The following is a 22334-nucleotide window of genomic DNA, read 5'->3' on the forward strand; positions in this document are numbered from 1 at the left end:
CACACACACACACACACACTGTAAACATTGGTGCCTCCACACCAACCAAAGATAACCAACACCAGAAGTTACATTGAAAATTACTGAACAACAAGTGAGCTAGCATTAACTCTGTCCCTCTGTTCTTTAACAAGGGAGACAGCAGGATTTCACACAGAATTTAAGCAAAAACCTCCATCTCTATTTACCAGATTACTTGTCAATTTAATTTCAACTGCTTTTTTAACAACACTAACTATCCCAATAGCTGGAAGTACATGCCAGAAAATCTGTGTGGATATATTCCATATAGTGACTGGTGCCAAGACAATGTTCTGTAATAGGCAATTTGCTCAGCTGCTGTAAGCGTGTGCGACACTCATACTCAGCACATCTGTCCTCCACGGACCTGATATTCTGATAAATATACGGCATGCCACAAAAGCAAGTAATACGATAAACAGCCGCCTTATGCAAACCAAAGTGATGATCTTAACAGAACCTAAAAGGACTATATCTTATAAGGAGTTTGGAACTTTTACTTTTTTTGTGTCTGGAGCTGTCAACTCTTTTGCCCAATACTGGGCTAAGTCAAAAGCTTTAGGCTTGCTTTGCCAGAGGTCATCTAGGAAGCAATGTGCAGGACAATTTCGGCATGTTAGAAGATGTTCCACATTGTGTGTCTCTCCACAGTCACAATTATTGTCATCAGGTTCTAAGTGGCTCCATTTTATCAGATTGATTTTTACAGGTGCTACACCTGTTCTCTTATGGTTTAGCATTTTCCAGGAGTTTTAGTTTAATGCAACACCACTTGGTGGATGTTCTGAAATAAGGTAGCTGACAGGAGGTTCATCAGGGCTATTTGAGGAAGATATCTTGATTTTAGTCTTTTTAATTCATAAAGTGTAAGTATAGTGGATAGCGCTCATCAAATATCCTCTGAACTGCTCGTTATGTTATCTGGGTGTATACGTGAACAAAAAAGTACTCCCACATTTCTCTGTTAAAAATGCACTTTTTTCCCAGATGAAAAGACTATTGCATGGTGTGTGTGTGTGTGTGTGTGTGTGTGTGTGTGTGTGTGTGTGTGTGTAGGGGGGAGGGGGAGGAGGAGAAGAAGAATATGACTTTTTGGAAAGATCTTTGACGTGCAGCAACATTTACTCTGTATATTTTCACATTACGAAAGTAAAACAGAAATTTCAATAGATACATCATGATCCGAAGCACTGAAATCAAGGCTGCAGTACGCTTTTGTCAGCCAATCATAGTTCATTTCATGTGATTTTGCCAGAGAATGGCAGCAGATAACCACAGCATAGAACACATGATGTAGTCAGCCAATAGCAACATCTTGCTAAGTAGCATGAAAACACAAATAGAAAAAGTTAATGATTTATATTAACATACATACAGCACAGCTACAAGAAAGCTAAGCTTTCATACACAATATTTGTTGTCAAAAAGTTTTCACTGTTTTTTCCTGGAGGGAGTGATTAGGTACAATCCTAAGAGCAGAGCTTAAATTGCAGCAGCTGAATATTTCTGACAAGCATTGTTATAAATTTCACAGCCGTGCACTGAACATTTCATAGGTTACCTGGCTGAATATACATTTCATCCAGCACTTTCAATGTTCCATAGAAAAGCCAATTATGTGTGCAATTACTCAACAACTCACTTGCACTTTGGTAAAGGACAAATATACCATTTGCCATCGTTATTGCACAATTTGTAAGAAGTGAAACAAATAAAATATATATGAAAAACTAACCTTGAAACTTGGTCTTTTTTAGCGTGTATTACTTTAACACCACCAAACACAAATGTGCCAGTAAAAAATATTAAATAATGACATAAATGGCTGGTCTTCTGAACATGAAAATTTTCTAAGTGGCTGGCCCTCAGAGTAAAATTCTGAACAGTTTAATGCTCTGTGATTTAAGAAATTCATCACATATTATTACACCTAACACAATTAATCTTGCGTAAAAGAAAATTTACTTTGAAAGTAATGCTTCACAAACCATCACACGCAAAATTTTCCTGCAACCTATAAAAAATTTAACCCATTGCGATGTCACATTCATTGAAATGTGCTTGACAAGAAAGACACGTCAAAAGCAGTTTCTTGTTATGAAGTATTGCTCAGTCTTTTAGACATTTTGCTGTCGGCAGACGGCTGTGTGTGCATTGTGTTGTGTTGTTGTAAATGGCACATTTGCTTTGCAGCCGAAGTTTTATTTTTGTGTTGTTCTCTCATTTATGTTTTATTGCTGCAGTATTATTCTGCAGTAGTGGGCGAAAGTAAAATGTTTGTTAGAGTTATCTGTTTTTACCAGTCATAATTACCAAAATTTAACTCAAAACTAAAATAATTCCAGATTATTCCCAGATGAAAAAATTCCACAGTTTTTCCTGGATTTCCCGGGGTGTATACGCCCTGGTTATGTTCATGAGCTACCCTGTGAATCTTGGGACTGTTGAAAACTGATGCATGGTGGACTTCATGCATCCTGTGATTAACTTCCAGGTTTCGTTAAGGCTTATATTAACCTCCTCTGGATATGCCAATCTAGACTAACCATGGCACATACTCACCAGTGGGAAAGCAAATAGTGGGATTTGGTTTGAGAGACCTGAATTGTCAGTTCTGCAGCATGGATTCTATAATTTTTGCTAGTTGACTGCAACAAATTGACACCGCTTCTAGCATACCCTCAAATTTTACCTCTACTTCCTCAAAGGTTCTTCCTTGCACTACAATACCTACTCTGTCAGCATAGAGAAAATGTCTTGTATCTTTGGGTATTGGCTGATCATTTGTACATATTTTGAACAGGATGGAAGCTAGAACACATCACCAAGAAAGACCGTTATTCTGCTTCCTCCAGTAACTATTTTTCCCCTTCTAGCGTGATGCGGAATTGACAATTCTGCAGCATGGATTCTATAATTTTTTCTACTTTATGATCCCTAGTAACATTATAGATTTTGAGTAATAGTTTTTGACAATTTACTGTATTGTAGGCAGCCCTTAGATCAACCCGAGTCAAGCCAGTTATTAACTTATTTTCCTCTGTATGCTTTGAGAGTGCCAAGATCTGGCCAGTACAAGATTATCTGGCATGAAGCCAGCCTGCTGCAGGATTAACTTTGAATCAACGAGTTATTGATTCAATTAAGGATCAGCCTTTCATGCAGTTTGAAGAGGTGGCACAGAAGGGAAATGGACTGACAGCTGCTTGGTGAGCTGGGCTCTTTTTCTGGTGTTATGAGTTCTATTACTTTCAACATCCTCCATAGTTTAGAGATTTTAAAGGTTTCTAGGCTTAACGCCCAATACTTGATATTCAATCCATAATGATTTACATGTTTCATGCACACAAAATCAACACCACGCGCCTTTCTGTTTTTCATGGAGTTTACACTCTCATTGAGTTCTTTCATTACGAAAGGAGAAGAAAACTTTATGGATTTCTGTGTGGCTATCACCTTGTAACTTACTTTCCTCACATTTTTGTTGGGCTTATCTTTCAGTAGCACTTTATATACAAGTTGATTAGGTGTTACTCTAGCAATTTCTTTGCTTCCTTTCGTGTCCCAACTGAACTTTCTAATCAGATTCCATGCAATTTTGCTGCTATGCGATATATCCATTTCCTCCAATGTTTCAACTCATTTCTTTTGCCTTTTTTCACTTTAGTGCTGTCATACGAGTTGTGCCACAAGCTATTGTCTGGTCACTGAAATGGTCTTTTGAGTACAATTCTTCATATTTCATTAAGATATTTTTGGTCAGAAAACATGTTTCACATCATTGTTTCAGAAAATGCAACCAGTCTTATTGGAAATGCTCCCTGCGTACTGGAAAAAGCAGTAGACTATCATGCCACCTCGGTATTATCATCACTCACCCGGTCCCAGTTGATCGACAGTGCAACACATGCCTGATCTGTGTCTCACTATTGCCATTCTAATGAAAGATGACTTCAAAATGGGCTAACTCAGCTGACAAACTCTCACGATAAGAGACAACATGGGCACTGTCAACCACGTACGAAATACCACTTCACTCTGAGCCGGATGGTGACAACAATCACCTGTAGATATAAGATTCAGTGCGAGTCAACTTCCTATAAACAACATGCCCCAGCATACCATCAGCCTGCCTCCTGATCAACACATCAAGGAAGGGAAGGCAGCCACACTTTTCCACTTCCATCGTGAAACAAATATACAGGTGAATTGAATTCAGGTATTCTAGAATGTCATTCAAATTCTCACACCCATGAGGGCAAACAACAATAGTATCAAATGCATATCTGGGAGGGAGGAGGGGCACCAATGCAGGTTTCAAATCCGCCAACGCCACGACATGTTCCTCAAAGCCTTCCATAGAAAACACTGCAATAACAGGTGACAACGGGATTCCCATCGCAACTCCATTTATCTGCTCTTAGTAATGGTCACTGAATAAGACATAAGGGGAAGTCAATACCGGCCGAAATAGTTTCATTAATTCAACAACAAATTTAACCTCAATTTACCACTAAAAACCAGGCAGAGGAACAGGAGTGGAGTGAGAAGGGGGAGGGGGGAGGGGGGAAAGGGGGGGGGGCAGGAGAGGGGGGAGAGAGAGAGAGAGAGAGAGAGAGAGAGAGAGAGAGAGAGAGAGAGAGAGAGAGACTTACTAGAATATAAGAGTCATTCAAACACATCCCCTCTATGTGATGTAAGAGATGCATGGAGTTCTTAATGTGATGCTCACACCAACCAACTAGTAGGATCAACAGAGCCTGTAACTTCTGGCATTTATCTTTGATTGGTGTTAGTGTTTACAGTGTGTGTGTGTTTTCTGGAATTCCTCTGCAAATCAGAGTTTTAAATTTTGTTGCACAGCGCTTTCCTGCTGCAGTTTTGTCTTGCAAACAACAGGATGGTCTCCTGTTGAGATATCAGTGGTTGTCGATGATGTCACCTGGCTGCATTCCCGTAAATTATTTGAACATTGTATAGGCCATATAAACTCAGGTCTGACAGATGTGTTAATATTATTTTATCACCTTCTAAAAGCAGTACTGAAAAACATTAGTCTCTCTCTCTCTCTCCCCCCCCCTCCTCTCTCTGAACTTCGATAGAGTACACAATGGAAACTCCAGGTTGGAATATCAAAAATATAAGGAATAGATAAATTGTTGCAAACCATCAACATGACTCATTGCGTTGTAGACATACAAAGAAAAAGAGACACATTAGCTTTCGGACAAAGCCTTCTTCACAAAGGACAAACAAACAAACAAACAAACACACACACACACACACACACACACACACACACACACACACAGGCCACGGCAACTGTGATATCCAGGTGCCAAGGCCTCAGCAGTTGGAGACAACAGTAGCCTTGTGTACTTGTGCTTGTGTTTGTGTTTTCTAAAGCTGAAGAAGGAGTATGTCCAATAGCTTATTCTTTAAACATGCCTGTACGCTGCTCAATGCTTCTATTATGTGGTGAATTGCAATCTTATTTCATACTATTGTTATTCCAGCCAGTATTTTCCACTGTTTAACATATTGTACAGCAATCATAATAAGCTACTTTATATACCATCACACACATGTGATAATTAAAAAACTTATTCAATCCTCTGCTTTCTTTAGCTGTATGTAACACAATGTAACAGTCTTGGAACCCCAGCTTTTGATACATGCATTTGCTTACATAACAAATAACATTCTTAACATTGGAAGTGGTGTTTATTGCTTCACCAACAGCACTGTTACAAGTGAATAAAATTTAGATTTATTACTATAAAGCTCCAACCACGTCACAAAACAATAAAAAAAATTAATTTTGAAGGAGGGCTTACACTGTGAATTTCTTGACTTGTCAACATAAGTGTGTTGACCACTTTCTTCATCAAACACAAACTGCTGAAATGCTTTGTTCTCGCCTCATGAGAAAGAGCCAATAAACAGTTGTGCGTAGAGAAAAGTCTGCATGAAATGATTGAGAAATTTACAACAATCGTACTAAGAGCAATAGAGAAGAGCTCTTCCTACATGCTAATACCACTGCAGATCCACGGGAAACTTACACTGACCAGTTAGTTGCAGTAGATTCAGGGTTACTGCAAAAATTCATGCATGTCTTTGCCTGTTTTCCAAATGAAATATTGGCTGGAAATCTACAATTTTTATTGGTGAATACTTCCTTCAAGCATAAGATGATGGCTGCACTCAACTACCAAAAACCACCTGAGGACTGAGGGGGAAAGTCTGATGAATGGTTTCAAAGGATTAACTGAAGCACTGCGTTCAGTGAAATTTATTTGTGAAAGTAAAATATAATAGGCCATACTACAAATATTTCCTAGAACCTTTTGTATGGCTGCAAGTTAGCATCACCTGTAGTTCTGCCCCAAATCCAGTGTTGAATAATACTGTATTTTACGGACTATAAGATGCTACAAACTATAAAACACACTTTAATTTTTAAGCAATTTTTTAAAACATTTTTACCATCTTTATTCAAATATTGTGAAGCCAGAAAAAAAAAAAATATAAAACCGAACTGACCTTTAAAGCCCCTGAAAATTATCATCTAGTTTTGGCCATTTTGTATGCAGTCCTCTATTTGCACATTTAGTCCTCCCCATTTTTTTCAGTTCTTTACCAGGCCGCCAACTGCGAGTGGCTTTTTTGTGTTGGTGGGGGGCCAAAATGCTGCTCAACTGCTCTGTTTCCAAGTTGTTCTCCATATGCTATTACTTTCAATTTACAGCCCACATCATATGAATGCCTCTACTTTTTTCCTACTACGGAACTAGCTATTAACAAAAATGTTGTACTGTTACCGAAAACACAAATCATTTTCAATTCAAACAGACTAGCACTTTAGACTGCAATCGTGTCGTAGGCTGAATAGTGTTATTATTATTATTTTGGGTGGGGGAGGGAGGCAGTGTTAGTAACCTTGCAAATCCCTGCAATTCATGTTTGTATCATCGGTGCACTGCTGCTGCCAACTAAATCCAAATTTGCCAGATAGACAGAGATTTCCCACGGCATTGAATATATGACCATTTTTAAGACTGGCGGGAATTTTAAATCAAACCTGGACTTTTTCAAATTAATTTTGAGCATAAGACACACCTCAATTTTGGAGGAAATTTTTCAAAGAAAAAAGTGTCTTACAGTCCATAAAATACAGTAACAAGGGATGATGCTTTGCACATTCTAAAAGATTATAATATAATGTAGTGCCAGCAAATCATTGTAACTAGATCCATAAGATCTTCTTCCGCATGGAAAGGTGTGACAACACAACTTATTTTAAGTGCACTACTAAGTGATATGAATAAAAATGGCTTTCATGACCAAATGTCATAGATGCTGATGAGTCTCCCGAGTTGTATGGCTGTGGTTGAAGAAACATTTCAGTTCCTAACTTATTGTCCAAAGTTGCTCTGGACATCTTTGGAGGTACTACTGGCAATTCAGCAAGATGTCCAGTGCAGCTTTGGACGAAATGTCAAGAACCGAAAAGTTTCTTCGACCACAGCCATACAACACGGAAGACTCATCAGCAACAATGGAATCACTGTTTCTCAAATCAATGAGAAGACAGTAATGTTTCTTTTAATATTCAAAGGAAAGGTGACTTAAACTTTATTCTTCTTTCTTAGTGATTGATAATTTGAAAGAATAACTGCAACTACACACTATCTTACTGTGTTTGCAGCTTTATACATGTGTGGTGTGTGTTAACTGGAAACCACAATAATTTTTTTAACATAATATACTGTGTTAGAACGTCACCAGTTTTAGTAGTCCACACCGGTATCTTCTGTAACACATGCACTTCTGCCAGGAGTAATGACAGAGACCACACCACTTCAAAATAAATGATGTCCACAAAAAAACAAACCTTTTTATGGACAATTCCAACACTTGCCTTTTACGATGAGTCTCGCTGAGAGTTTGTTTAGCACAATGACCACTTGCCTGGTCATTTCGACTACCTGCGCTGTGTCTCTGGACTAAGCACGGCTTTGGTTTCGAGGACACATAGCTGGGTGAAGAATTAAAACAGTTTGTCAGCTATGAACTTTTCTAAAAATATTTCTCCAATAAGTTGTAAGTAATGTTACAAATGTGTTTGTAGTTGGCTTTGGTTTCAGTGAAAAGCTGTACAGATGACAATAATGCACAAATTAATTTCAAATAAGATAAACAATACGTTAGCCTCATTTTTCAGGGCGCAGGTAAATATTTCCTAGAACTATCAAGTACTGGTATACACTGGAATGGCATTGTACCTTTAATGATGTTCAATACTGTTCAAATTGTTAATTGCTATTGATGAATAGTTAGTGAGGTTTGTTTTAATGTTCTGAATAGATCTGTTGTAAATGGCTCTTCAGCGCTTCAGTGATAATGGATAGTATCAATAGAGATGGAACAAGGGCAAAAGAGAAACTTGTGAATCAGTACAGAAACAACTTTGCATTGCAAAAATGAATGAAGAAAGGAAAGCTTAATTCTGAAGTATGTTTTATCTTGTAAGCATTTAGTACTAAAAATAGATCAGTGATTCCCATAATAAAAATTATGAGCAGTATGAATAGATGGTATGTACTTGAGGGAGAACATAACTGATGTTACTTAATAACTTATGTGAACAATGGGAAATCCAGGATGGAATGGAACAATATTATGAGAAGAAAGTTGCCACTCACCATATAGCGGGGATACTGAGTTGTAGATAGGCACAACTGAAAGACTCTCACAACACACACACACACACACACACACACATATTCGTGCATGCCCCCATGCACACGCTTACGTAACTCACACATAACTGCAGTCTCATAAGACTAAAACCACAGTTGCCTGGAACTGCAGTCATATGTGTGTGTAATGCTGACATAGGCCTTAATGGCTGAAAGCTTTAATTGTGAGAGTCTTTTTGTTGTGTCTATCTGAGACTCAGCAGCTCTGCTATATGGTGAGTGGCAACTTTGTTCTCATAATATTGTTAATAACTTATTTGCATTTTTATACAGAAAATAGAAGAAAGGCGTACATAAAAGCCAAGTTGTGAACTTTTAGCATTTTATATAATCATTAGCCAAGCTGTCACAGTGAAGTCTGTGTACCCTTTCCCACTTCTTCCTGCTTTTATTTCTCTGTTGTGGGACTGTTACAGGTGTAAGTGAACAGCTATAAGAAAGAGAGGACAAATGTAAAATTTATGTGTGCTCTAAAATTTAAGCATGCTCAGAAGAGTTGATAACCATGCAATTTAGCAACAGAGTATAAATTATGATGTAAACACAAGATGCAAAAGCAAACATGGGTTAATTACTAAATGAGGAATACAGTGCCAGGAAAATACAATGCAGTTTCATTCAGTTCAAACTGTTATACCTTCAAACATTAGAAGTTATCTTCTTTCTATAGTTTATCCACTTCATGCAACTAGAAACAGTACTATTGTTTTTTAAGTGAATTTTATACATTCCAAGCGTTAAAGTAAATGACAAACTGCCTGTTGGCTTCTGACTCTGATTCTTTGGCCGACATTTGTTCCATGATTTCTCTGACATTTCGTCAGCATGATGGCTGGCATTGTACAATGGATGGTGAAGCTCAGACAATGCCAGCCGCTTGTGCTGGCGAAACATCAGAGAAATTGACAAACAAAGACTGGCTGAAGAACCAGAGACAGAAGCCAACACACAGTTTGTTCAACAAATGATCATGACAGCCTTAGCAATTAAATTAAATATTTAATGCTTATTAACCACACCTGAAAAGGATAAGATACTTCTAATGAAAAAGGTTGATTATTTGGTTTCTATTAAGCCGAAGATTTAATTAGTTTATATGCCTTTTCTAGTGGTACTTTAAAATTATGATATTCAGATTATTTAAACACCTTTTTAAACAAAACTGGATGTTTGAATCAAGAATTTGTTATGAGCTGCCACAAATACTATGGTAACAGCTTTGAGAGATGCAATCTACATTTCCATACCTTTTACATAAAACAATCATACATCCTGCATACATTCAAAAACTGCCACTGTTCATTTATTTCAAATACAAAACAGTATAGGAAGTCTTTTTGGCTGCTTAACACTAACCGAGTTGTTCGACAATGGCACAGTCCCGTCTGGAACATATTCTGCAATTGCTAAAAGTAAGACTGCTGCATATAGCATCTCTAAAGGACAATTCAATTCCTTCAGTACTTGCAAATGCAAACAATGTGGCTATCACAAGACACAAGCCGTCCCCTTCCAACAAACACGCACACACTTTTCACATGTTGGTTAAATGACACATCTTACTGTCAAATCCCACAGTGTATCAAAGAATGTTCAATATATTTTGGTAATAACAATGAAGTTTTGTCACACTATATCTTATTATCTGTTCATTTTATGATCACCACCACCTATTTGAGGGCTGCAACTAGATAAAGTACTGCTGTAGACTATTTCATACATAATAGTCTTCAGCTACACACATCCACCACACTTGTGTGTATTTTCTTATGTCATTTATTCACCTTTCATTAGGTAACAAACTTGGTGTTTTCAATATCTTGGTAACAAGCAATGAACTTCCTTGGAACAAGAACCATCTGTTCTCTTGTCTACAGTCCCACTAATCTCCATTGAGGTCAAAATCACATCTTCCAGTCAATTTCATGATCCATTTGTCTTGAATTTCCCTAGATACAAAAAGTAATTGAACTTTTCTACAACTTCTTGTTTATTCATACTATTTTTTTCTGGATACAATTTTGTCTTATTGTGTTCCTTTTTCGGCCTATTTTCAAACTAGCTCTAGGAACTTCTTCCATTCACTGCTGATGTTTATCTGCACTAGAGCCAGCACAAGGCTATCAGCAAAATGTACATTGTTTAGACATGTTTCACAAACACACATTCCTTCCTCATATTCCCAGTTTAACAATCTGAAAACTTCCTCTACAACAGCAGAGGATTATATAGATGGTATCGAATCACCTTGCCTGGTCCCTCTCTCATTTTTGAATGCCTCAATGTCCTGCTGAAATCAAACGGAAACTAACACTGATGTATGCTGGTCATTTCACAATTCCTATTCAGGCTTCCAGAAATTTTAAAGGGGACTTAAAGTTTTGCTCCCATTTCACAGTAAACACAAACTTTGAAGAGGCTGCCATCTTCAGTCCCTGTTGAAATTATGACATCATATAAAATTTTTGCCTGATTACAACAACAGCTGCAAGGAAGTATATTCACTACTAGCAGAGTTGACTGTGGTGTTCCATGGACAAGCCATGCTCTCGACTTTAAAGAGGACATCATGAGGTAGAAGAGAGCCCAATGATTGATATTTAAAACATTGCCCATGCCACAGGTTCCTGCAAGACACATGGGTCAGAGCTCATTGTCTCTGTTGTGTACAAACTGTAGAGTGGGAGATTTGAAAGAGCTCCTATTTTCAAACTTATTTTACATAAAATCATACCTTGCTGGACATGAGTTCCTTACCAAAACTTTATGTACAAAGTCCCATCTACAGCTCCTAGAAGACACCATAATTCTCTAGAGCTGTAAGGGTGATTTAGATTAAGCTACGTCAAAAGTTTTCAGTCCAAGTATACAACTGGGCCACATAAGCGAACACACATCTTACTGTTCACCTTTTAATATGGGACATGCTCTTTACAATTAAAAAAAAAGTCAAAGTATAACTAGCACATGAGCAGAACCTCCTTACTCTCAGTACAAGATGCATGTTTGACCAACAACACTGTTTCAATCTGAACAAAACAAATTCCCTATTGTTTCTCTACAACTAACAACAGAATAATGATCAGAGTAGGGACAGGTTTATTTACACTAAAACAGAGAGCATCCTCTCCCATCCCCACCCTCTCTCTAACAATGCACATTTAGTATGACAGTAAAGGAACATTAATTAATAGGATAGTTGTCAATTTCAATGTGCATTTCACACTTATACAACTACAATAATGCTTGTGGAAACTGTGATACCAAGAAGGAAACACACGTCTGAAATGAACTTGATACCACAAATTAGGTTACATGATATGACTCTACGAAGAATCAACAGTGACTATTGGAAAGTAGTAAAAAATTAATTACCAATCAACTGTACCACAGGGGTGTTTGATGGGAGATATATTGGGCAAAGGTGAAGTATTGGTACTGAAGGTAACTTGCACATTTACTCCAATTGTCCAGGTATTGTCTTGCTGAAACATGGTACATGGAGTTACCTACAGAAAAGGGAGTAGCTTGCGCTCTACAACTTCCCACATGTGGACAGAGTTCACATTATCCTCAATATGTGAGAGAAAAAAAACACATGACACACTCAATGGAGCACCAAACATTGTGGTATTTTGGTCTCCATGATAGTGTGTAGCGTGCATAGGTCCTACAAATGTATGGCAAATGGTAGTGGGCTTCCTGCAAGTACATCCTCATTTTGGCCTGTGGTATTTGTGGTTTCAAGATAGCTGAAATGGACACAATGACATGTGTACCACCAATGAAACACAGAAGACGGTGCCATATCATTTATGTAGGGAAATGTTCACTCATTTGAAAGCTCTAGCACTGAGCTAACACTGTGGATGAAGCTCTACACATTATATTATCTGATGATGACAAGACAGTGGCCATCTTGAGTTGCAGTCACACTTTGTGTACAACCGTCCTGGAGCACCCTGGTCCCATAGAAGCATCACTGTTGGAACAGAATGCCTTATAATGAATCTCAGGAAAATTTAAGATTGTATGATAATGTCATTCCAAGGACTTTTATGTGATAAAAGTGACAAAAAAGGAATCAAGTCCAAATGTAAAAAGTATTATGGAATGCATATGTAAGTCATAAGTCACAAAATATTCAAAAAATCACTCAAATATTGAAAAATCTATTGAACATCACCAGACACACTGACCTACTTTAGACACTCATTCAGAAAACTAATGAAACAGATACATTTCAATGTTTTAGAGAGAGATCTCATCTGCAGTTGCTCACTACATTTATAAATAAGAAAGTATATTCTAAACAAGCAGACAGAGGAGATGTGCATGTTGTTTTTCAACAGTAATCATTACTCTTGTTCTCTACCACGCCCTTTACATCAGGGCTTTTGACTAAGCTTCACTCCAGCTTATGTTCTCCAGTATCTTCAAGCATATCCTCCAAATTTGTCAAAACAATCTACTATGTCTCAAAGCTCTCATTCTTCAGTTTTGCCATGGCTGTTGGCAGATGTGTCCCTATACAACATTAAGTTCATTTTGCAGTTATTCTTCACTTGATTGTTTTTCCAGCCTTTATTACAGCTGAAGAACCACCTGGTAAAGCATCTAAAAATCTGCATACAACAAAAAAATTACCACAGATAAACACTGCAACTTCAATCAAGTACCCCATCTTGCGATAATGAGAGGAAAGCAGTAAAGGAAGACCTGTAATTTCTATGTATGCCTGTGTTCCAAAAAGAGGCTTTTTTTGTAAAGCACGATACAAATTCATATTCACATGAGTATTCCTCTTAAGACCTCACAAACAAAGAATATTGCGCACAATGCATTGTCGGCATTGTCCGACATCAGAGTTGTAGTGGAAAATCGTAATATCGTGTGTATTCTGACAGACGATCCAAAAAGGTAAAGCTACAGAACATAGACTTAGAATGGAAGTTCAAGTAATAAGCAAGAAGGTTGATCTGAAAGCATGTCTTACTCCATCAAACCACAATGCAAAACACGCATTCTTGAAACCTTACGTAATGATGATATTGTATGTTTTTCTAAAAGAAGCAGGTTAACAAAAACATGGGATTAAATTGTTCTCCACTCATGAGATCCACTAAAATATGCAACACATCTGTTTCACATAGAAACGAAACCAGAATACAATGAACTGGATCATCAGCTACTAATTGTATGATCTGTGACAATTTTTCCTCATGTAGAAGCTGAGAGTGTAACTTACTTTAAGCACTTTCATCAGGAACAGATTTTCTAGTTATGATTCCATAATGAGATTTTTGAGCTTTAAAAGGGGAATACCACATGCTAGAAATTCTGTCCTGCCATACTTTGCCACATTGTACTTTCTTATACTAGGCATGCTTTACACTTTACACTGCTGTTTGAAATGTTCATGATGGTGCTTTTTCATCAACTCTGATTACGATACTACAAATGCTGCCCGTTGAAACTTACCTGTCAACCTGAATACCATCAATACTAAAATATATAACACTGCATACATTCTCAGGCATTCATTCTGGATTTCAGTATCTCGGAGGCAGGTAAAAAAGAAAAATCAAACAGGCAAAAGAGCAGCCCCGTCACAAGACACATCTACCACAACCATTGTTAGAACTGCTTTAGTCTACTTCAGCAGTCTGCTTTGCCAGGAATTTTTGTTTGGAAATTTATTCTGTTAAATAACATATGGACACAGTTTGATTCATAGGCCTTTTTCCTTTTTCTTCAATAAAAAATCTGAGTAAATAGTGTTATTTACATTGAGGATATAACAAAGAAAAAAATTACTCAACCAGAAAGAAATTTAAGATGCAAGTGGGTACTTTACATTATTCTACCAAAATGGTGTTAATGAAGCACAAAACTTTCAACAAAATACTGCTGATATTTGCAGATCTTTATCAATAATTAAACAGTTTATTTTTCATTGGATAACACAAATTTTCAGAATAACTCTTCAGCGAAACAGCCCATTCCAGGTGTCGTGGGACATACCAGTCTCTCTATCAATCAAAATAGAGAACTCTGGGCAAACTTTTGAATAGACGTTTACCATGACAAAAAATTACAGGAAAAATCCAAAAACATTCAGCAGTTAATCTCAAAAAGGGGTGGAAGTGGAAAAAAATGATACAATAGTTACTGATGCAGAAAAAAGTGCAACATAATCACAGTTAATGTGTTTATTTGAACAGGTACCAGTGACCATCAAGTCCACACTGTAATGAGGGTTTCCACCTATGCAATTCTGAAAACCTGGTTTGGCAAAAAGCATCCAAATAGTTTGGGGCTATGAAGCAGACACTTAAGTCAATAGCCAGAAGTAGACAAGCATGCTTTGCAACTAGGTTGCCTCGTTGTACCTTGAATAGTTTGGCAGTGGCCATTAAACCATTTTGATAGTTTTTGAGGTCTTATTCATGTGCATAATGAGCTACTTCCTCCGGTGGTGTTGTCACTGATGGGATGGAAAATACTATGAGGGACCCAGAGTTTGAAGTGGATGGTGGATATGTGAGATATGTCTTGCACATGGTTCCTTCACAAGCATATGGTGTATGAGGTAGTGAGTTGGGAGAAACAATGGTAAAGTGACTGACAAGGATACTGTTTAGGTTAGGTGCAATGTCGAATACCACTTCGAGAGGTGAGTGAATGATGGTTACTCAGTTCTGGACAGAACAAGAAGCAATCTAAATGCTAGTGATGAAACTAGTTTAGTTGCTACAGTCCTTTGTGGTACTGAATGACAAAGGATGCATTTCTTTGTAGTTCGTCAGCATGCATGCAATGAATGTTGCGTTTATGTAGAGATTAGGCATGGGAGATCTCTATGAAGATAATGTCTGCCTGCAAAGGCACTGACAAGACCTTCAGCATATTGGAAGTGGGCCTGCTTTTCACAGTAGCTATGGTAACGACAGATGACAGCTCTTTGAGTAGTGGTATTGTTGGAGTCTGGTAGATTTACTGTTAATAGGAGTTTTTAGAGAGTCATGGCAAGGTGGACATCACGATACTGGACAACAGCTTATGAAGCTGCAGAGGAAACAAGGTTTGATTTTCATGGCCTATCTGTAAGTCATTAGAGATGGAGCACAAACTCAAATTGGGGAAGGAAATTTGCCATGACTTTTCAATCAATATATTTCTATATCTACCCAAAGCAATCACGGTTAACCTAAATCTGGATGGCTGATGAAACAGAAGGAGAGAGAAGGCGTTGAGGTTCTGGAACAATGTGGATCAGATGTCTTCAACACTTGATTCTGATTATGTCACCAATGAAAATTAAATAGGTGAGTGATATAGGATTATGGGTGGCTACAAGAGCCCAATAACGCCTGCTGCACAAAGTGCCATTTATGTTTCTGCACTACAGTCTTGAAGGTTTCCTTGTGAGATTTCACCACATACTGGGCACCCATACTTTTTTTTGAGACAAAGTGGCCTGAATTACATAGAACAGTGGGCCACTTTGTGCCTGCCATATTTATGCTTGATCGTTATGTTTCTAAAAGTATGGAGTTAAGAATTTAATTCACTACAGCTGATACTTATGGGTAGCTGATCACTAGATGAAATGCTGGTGAGACAGCTACTTTGTAACAGATTAAAATCTCCACCCCACAAACTTCATCACTGGCCACAACAGAGGACTGGTCATCACTTACATATATGATCTACTCATACGTGGTTACAAGCATTATTAACAATAGTCCACTCCACGAACGATGGTGGTTTGCACAGCACAAAACAGGGATGGGGATTACATTGTTGCCTATTCCAAACAACAGTTGCAGTCTCCACATACATGTGCTTTACACTTTGTGAAAACATGTATCCTGCAAATTATGTCTCTCACTTGCTTATGTACAATTTGTCACTTAAAAGCATCATCAGCCATGACAACTTACAACAAATGGAATAAAGATTCACTAAATAACTCGCTATGATCAAGTTGAATGGTTGCACAGCATACAACATTCACAGCAGAGTGCTCAGTACTCTTTTGAATTGTCATTGGCTGTCAGAGAATGCGAGATGTAGGTGCGCAGAACAAGCCTAAACTTGACCGCCATCATTTGCAACTCCAACTTTAATGTACTGCCTAACTGACGCAAAATCCTATTTTTCAGAACACAATGCTGGACATCTGTAAGTGTGATATAATCCAATCTCTGTAACGAGAAAGCTGAACAGTAAATTTATCGGAGATAAAATGTGATTAAAACCAGAAAGATGACTGAAGCACCAACCCTTGAGAAGCTGAAGCAGTGATCAACTGGTACTTCAAAATTAACATAAAATGTTTCTTGTACTAAAGATATAGTGGGCTTTCCTGAACTGAAAGCTGCAGCTCCTCCACACCTATTCTTAATACATGTTATGTTCAACTGCTGAGAGATTTTATTGGCAATGTTTTCCCTTATGTTTGTTTGTCCATTGCTCTGGGGATCCAACAATGGATGGAGGATTAGCTGAGTGAGTGACTGGTTGTATCAGCCATACTTCTTACACGAAACTTCTACAGTAAAGACAAGGCACTCAATACCAAAAATATAGCATTACATGGTCAACTCTGTTTCAAAGAGCTTTGGTTCTTCAAGTAAATCCCTTAGTATTGATTTCACTGTGAATGTTACTCTGGCTTCTCATTTTGCTTGTTCAGGAACATGAAACTGAATACTGCTGCTATCTATATGTTTTTCTGGTAGCCAGTAGGCAATATGTCTCCTTTACACGTAGTACATTTGCAGACAATGACGCAATCACTATTGTACTTGTTTGTGCCACTCCTGTTTGTGCAAATTGTTTTCATTGTCTTTGTGAATGAGGAAAGAAAAGTAATTGTTGTTGGACCTAATTTGCCTTTTTAGGTTTGTTATGCAGAACTGTACTGCCCCAGTGCTCTACTGGCAGAAATAAGTATATATTTTTAGTCGTGTGTTCCTCTGACAAACAATATTTATATTTCTTATATCCCACTGACATTTTTAAAAATTGCTACAGTTTCAATTACATGACAAAATTGAGTATTTGTCAATACTAAATCACTTAATCCTCACACCACTGCAAAGATGAGTGATATTCATAAGAGGCTAAGAAGTACTGCGAAATAGTTGAAATCACTAAAACTGTCATGCTCCAGGCCTAATGAAATCCCTGTCACATTGTGTACAGAATTCTGAAGCTAAGTTAGCACATCTGTTGACCATATTATATCACAGATCTGCTTAATACAAAACTGTGCTCAGTGGCTGGACGGAAGCATAAATCACCCCCACTTACAAGAAAGGATAGCGAGGAGATAAACGAAACTACCATCCCAATCTCATTGACGTTCATCCTTTGTAGAATCACAGAATAGAGCTCTCCTCCACACCAATCAACATGGATTGGAAAGAAATTGGTCATATGAAAATCAACTCTCACTTTTCTCATATGACATCCTGGATGCCTTGGATCAAGGCACTCAGATGTGTGGGATGTAGTATTTCTTGACTTTTGATAAGTGTATGACTCAGTATGAAACTGAAATTTATATGCAAAAGTATGATCACAAGGAGAAAAAAGTGACTGGATTGAGGAGTTCTTGGTATGGAGGAGCAGAATGTTACACTGGATGGAGAGTCATGAAGAGAAGTAACTTCAAGCATGTCCCAGTGAAGTTTACAGGGGCCTTTTCCATTCATTTTGTATATAATTATCTGACAAACAATGGTATCTTCAGACTTTTTGCAGATGATGCCGTTATGTATCATGAAGTACTGCCCGAAAAACACTAAAGACATATTCAATTAGATGATGAAAAAAATGAGGAGGAGGATTATTTTATGCCCACAATATCAATGTGAGAACTGGAATCAGTCATCTCATACAACTCACCACCACTGGATTTCCTTCCAGCAAGTTGAGTAGGAACTATGTGAACAATATGCCTCAACTGATTTCTGTCCTGGTACAGCTTCTCTCTCTCCACTGCACCCCACAACTCCTCTCCTCTAGAGATTTTCATTAACATGGTCTGCCCATCTCTTTTTAGGCCAGCCAGTCGGTCTTTTTCCTGGCAGCTCCATCTCCAAATACTGATGTGCAGTTTGATTCACATGACCTAACCACTTCAATCTCGCAGCACTCATCACTCTTTCTTCCATGGTCAAGGTTGCCTGCAGGTTTCTACTTATACGTTCGTTCCTGACTGTCTCTTCCAGTTTTTTGTAGACTTGACCTAAGGAACTTCATTTCACATGCTTATATTTGATTCTCTTCTCTCTCAATTATGACAAGGATCTTAGACTATACATCATGATTGCCAGGAGATAAGTATTATACAAAGTTTGTTTAGTTCTTCGAGGGACTTCATCAGTCCAGATTAGGTTTCTTATACTCACAGTCAACTTGAATCCCTTAATTTTTTTATTCCAGTAATCCAGTCTCCTCTGAACCTTCATTTTCATCCCTTTCCAAATGTTGATGGCATCAGCAAAAGCACAGCGATCTTCATTTTCTATTTCTTTGATTTCCTTCATGATTGTGTCCGTAAGTGCGATTAAAGAGTAATGGGGAAAGTGAACTGTCTTGTTGAACACCTCTCTTTGTCTTAAACCATTCTGAACTTCCACCTCTTAAATGTACACTTCATTCTTTCACAACCTCCATACAGTATCTGAACTACAAAGGAGACCACTTACAAAACACTTGTGAATGCTATCTTAAAATATTTCTCAAGCTTCGGGGGTACATGCCAAATAGGATATTAAGCATATACAATGAAAGGCAGCAAGAATGTTCACAGGCTTGTTTAAACCACAGGAGAGCGTCAAGAAAATACAGAAAAACCTGAGCTGTCAGACACTTTAAAATAGGTACCAACTATTCCATGAAAACCTACTTACAAAATTCTAAGAACCACAATTTAGTGGAGAAGCCAGCACAAACGACAGCCAAGTGCATTCTCTTCCTGTAAGGACTGCAAAAAACCACTGACTGATTAAGCCAAGAAAAAAGACATTTAGACTTTCTTCCTAAGAAGAAGCAGTTGTTTCTGATACAATGGGAAGTACCTCCTATAAAGCGCTTCACAGTGGTTTTCAGAGAAAGCATACAGATGTGATTGCAGCCTTTACTAATACTCACCCCTCTTTTATATTACTGGGAACATAAACTTAATGATGCAGAGCTTGTCTTTGCACAACACTTACAGTGCTAGCTGGAGACGGTCACTAACACTGAACAACAACAACAGCTATTTTTCCTCTTTTTGGTCTAGTAGCACAACATATGTGGGAACATTCACAAATAATTTGTTAGTCTGTGAAATTATAACCTGTTGTCACAAATGAAAGATCACTGTTCGGACTTGTTTAACCCCCAATCCAGTACATGTACTGTTTCAGGGAATTTGTGCAATTACAATGGACTCATTGAGAAAGAATGACAGCATTCACTCTTGTGCAACCTGGTCAGAAAAAAAATTCTTTTAAATAATATTTCTTTAGCTGTATTTTCAAGAAGGCCCCTGAAAAAATGAACAACTGTATTATAAATAGCAGAGTTCAAAACCTATGTTGAAAGACTGAGTGCATAAGTTTTTGAACTGACCATCTGTGGAAGTTTGTTGTTTTTGTCTTTTTTTCCTCTTGAAATTGTTAAAAAATAAATAGTTTGCGAATGTTTATCCAGCAGAGAGGGGGTATTTAATTAATTACTAAAACAAATATTAATATTCTTTCAAAAGGACTGACTTGAGTCAACAGCGTATACAATTTCTCATGGAATGCAAGATGCTTTATTCTTTATAGTAATGCATGCAGAAACTTTTATCATGACCAAGTTGGTTTGATTCAGAGGTTGGGTTGGGTAAAGGGAGCAGGGATGAGGAGGGTGGCGAGAGGGAGGAAGATGAGAAGTGGGGATTGGTACTCACACATTCCTGATCATGAGACTGTATGCATAATGGCACTCCGATCAACTGAAGAATACAATTTTACACTTCATACGCCCTTTATTACCAAGGAAGGTGATATGAACCCAACTGTAACAATATAAGTGGATTTGTATTTATTTGGTATTTATCTCTGTTAAATTTCAAACAGGTGCTATTCAACGATATTATAATTACAATAAGAAAATTACAGTGACTTGATGATGGAGGTAAGGTCACAGTCATCATGGCAGTGATGATAACAGTATCTCTGCTGCCCCTAGTTGCTTCACAGCTAGCTAAATGTACCAATTGCAGTCACAATAGGGTCATACCATGTCAAATAATCTGAATTTAAAAAATGTTCCTATTCGACACTCCAATTTTGATGAAATTTTTACAGGATGGGGAATACGGAAGTGTCCAATTCCACCCGTCTCCTTTGACCCACGATATCATCAATATGGCAGAAATGGTTATTCTAAGAGTCTCCAATTTGGTGCCTATGATATCACTACATACACATGGCAATAAACACGAAAATACGTGTAAATAAAACAGTAACATCTCCCTCCAAAGATACAATCAAACTAACAGGAAATTTCGGGTTTTAGGGAGAGGACAAGCTAAATATAACACTAAAAAATAACATAAAAAATAAAAAACAACCACACATCACAGTCCCAAAACACACAAGATGAAAATAATAATAATAATAATTCCCGTGGAGGCCCGGAAAAAGAATAGGCCTCCGGTATGTTCTGCCAGTCGTAAAAGGCGACGAAAAGAACAAACCACTAATAGGGCTAACCCCCCTTTTAGTGTGATTAGTTGGTTCAGGACAGAACTAATGAAGCCTCGGACAAGTGCCGTCATGGTTGGGGACGACGCTTGAACCCTATGCCCGCCCACAATGGTAACGACACTGCTAGCCAACTGGAAAATGATTTAAATCCAAATAGAGGTGTTTTGCAGGATATGCTTCCTGCAACCACCCTAGAAGGAAAACAAAGACAGAGGATGAGATGGTCAGATAAAGTTAATCGACACCTCATGTTCTGTTATTACCAAGCAACAAACCTAGGAACCAACACAACTGGATACAGATCACAAGTATACACAACATTTATTACCAGATACCCAGAATTAAAATTTTTAACAGAACAACGACTAGCTGACCAGATCCATGTAACAATCAAAAATAACAGGATACCCCAGTCAGAATTAGAAATCATCAAACAACATGTACAACAAATACTGGAACAAAATAATTTGCAATCAGCAGAAGAAGAAAATACAGTAATGGACTCAAACATCCCTGAGCAAACAAACAAAGGACAACACGCATCAATTAAACAATCAGAGGAAAACGAAATCTTAAGACAGCCACCAGAACAAGCACAAATAGAACACGAAGTGACACTTGTTAGATATAGAAGAAAAATTTCAGCTGACTTGTGTAGAATACAAAGACACAAATACAGACATTAGACCATTCTTGCATAGACTGCCAAATAACCCACAAGTCTAAACAACAATAAAAACGATCAACACAATCGTACACAACAAAATAAATGAAAACACAACTATGG

General features: G+C 37.7%; 1 protein-coding gene across 4 annotated transcripts in view; it reads right to left on the minus strand.

Annotated features, from left to right (window-relative positions):
- The window catches only part of LOC126187298 (BTB/POZ domain-containing protein 10), a 114964-nt gene that overhangs the window by 86803 nt on the left and 5827 nt on the right, over positions 1 to 22334 (minus strand). For 2 of the 4 annotated variants that reach the window (XM_049928287.1, XM_049928286.1), the window contains exon 3: positions 7946 to 8062. The exons of the other annotated variants lie outside the window; for them this stretch is intronic. In XM_049928287.1, coding sequence (XP_049784244.1) covers positions 7946 to 8062 — 117 coding nt within the window. The remainder of the gene's footprint in view (positions 1 to 7945; positions 8063 to 22334) is intronic. 4 annotated transcript variants of the gene reach the window in all.

Source organism: Schistocerca cancellata, chromosome 5 (assembly GCF_023864275.1).
Source record: "Schistocerca cancellata isolate TAMUIC-IGC-003103 chromosome 5, iqSchCanc2.1, whole genome shotgun sequence".
NCBI lineage: Eukaryota > Metazoa > Arthropoda > Insecta > Orthoptera > Acrididae > Schistocerca > Schistocerca cancellata.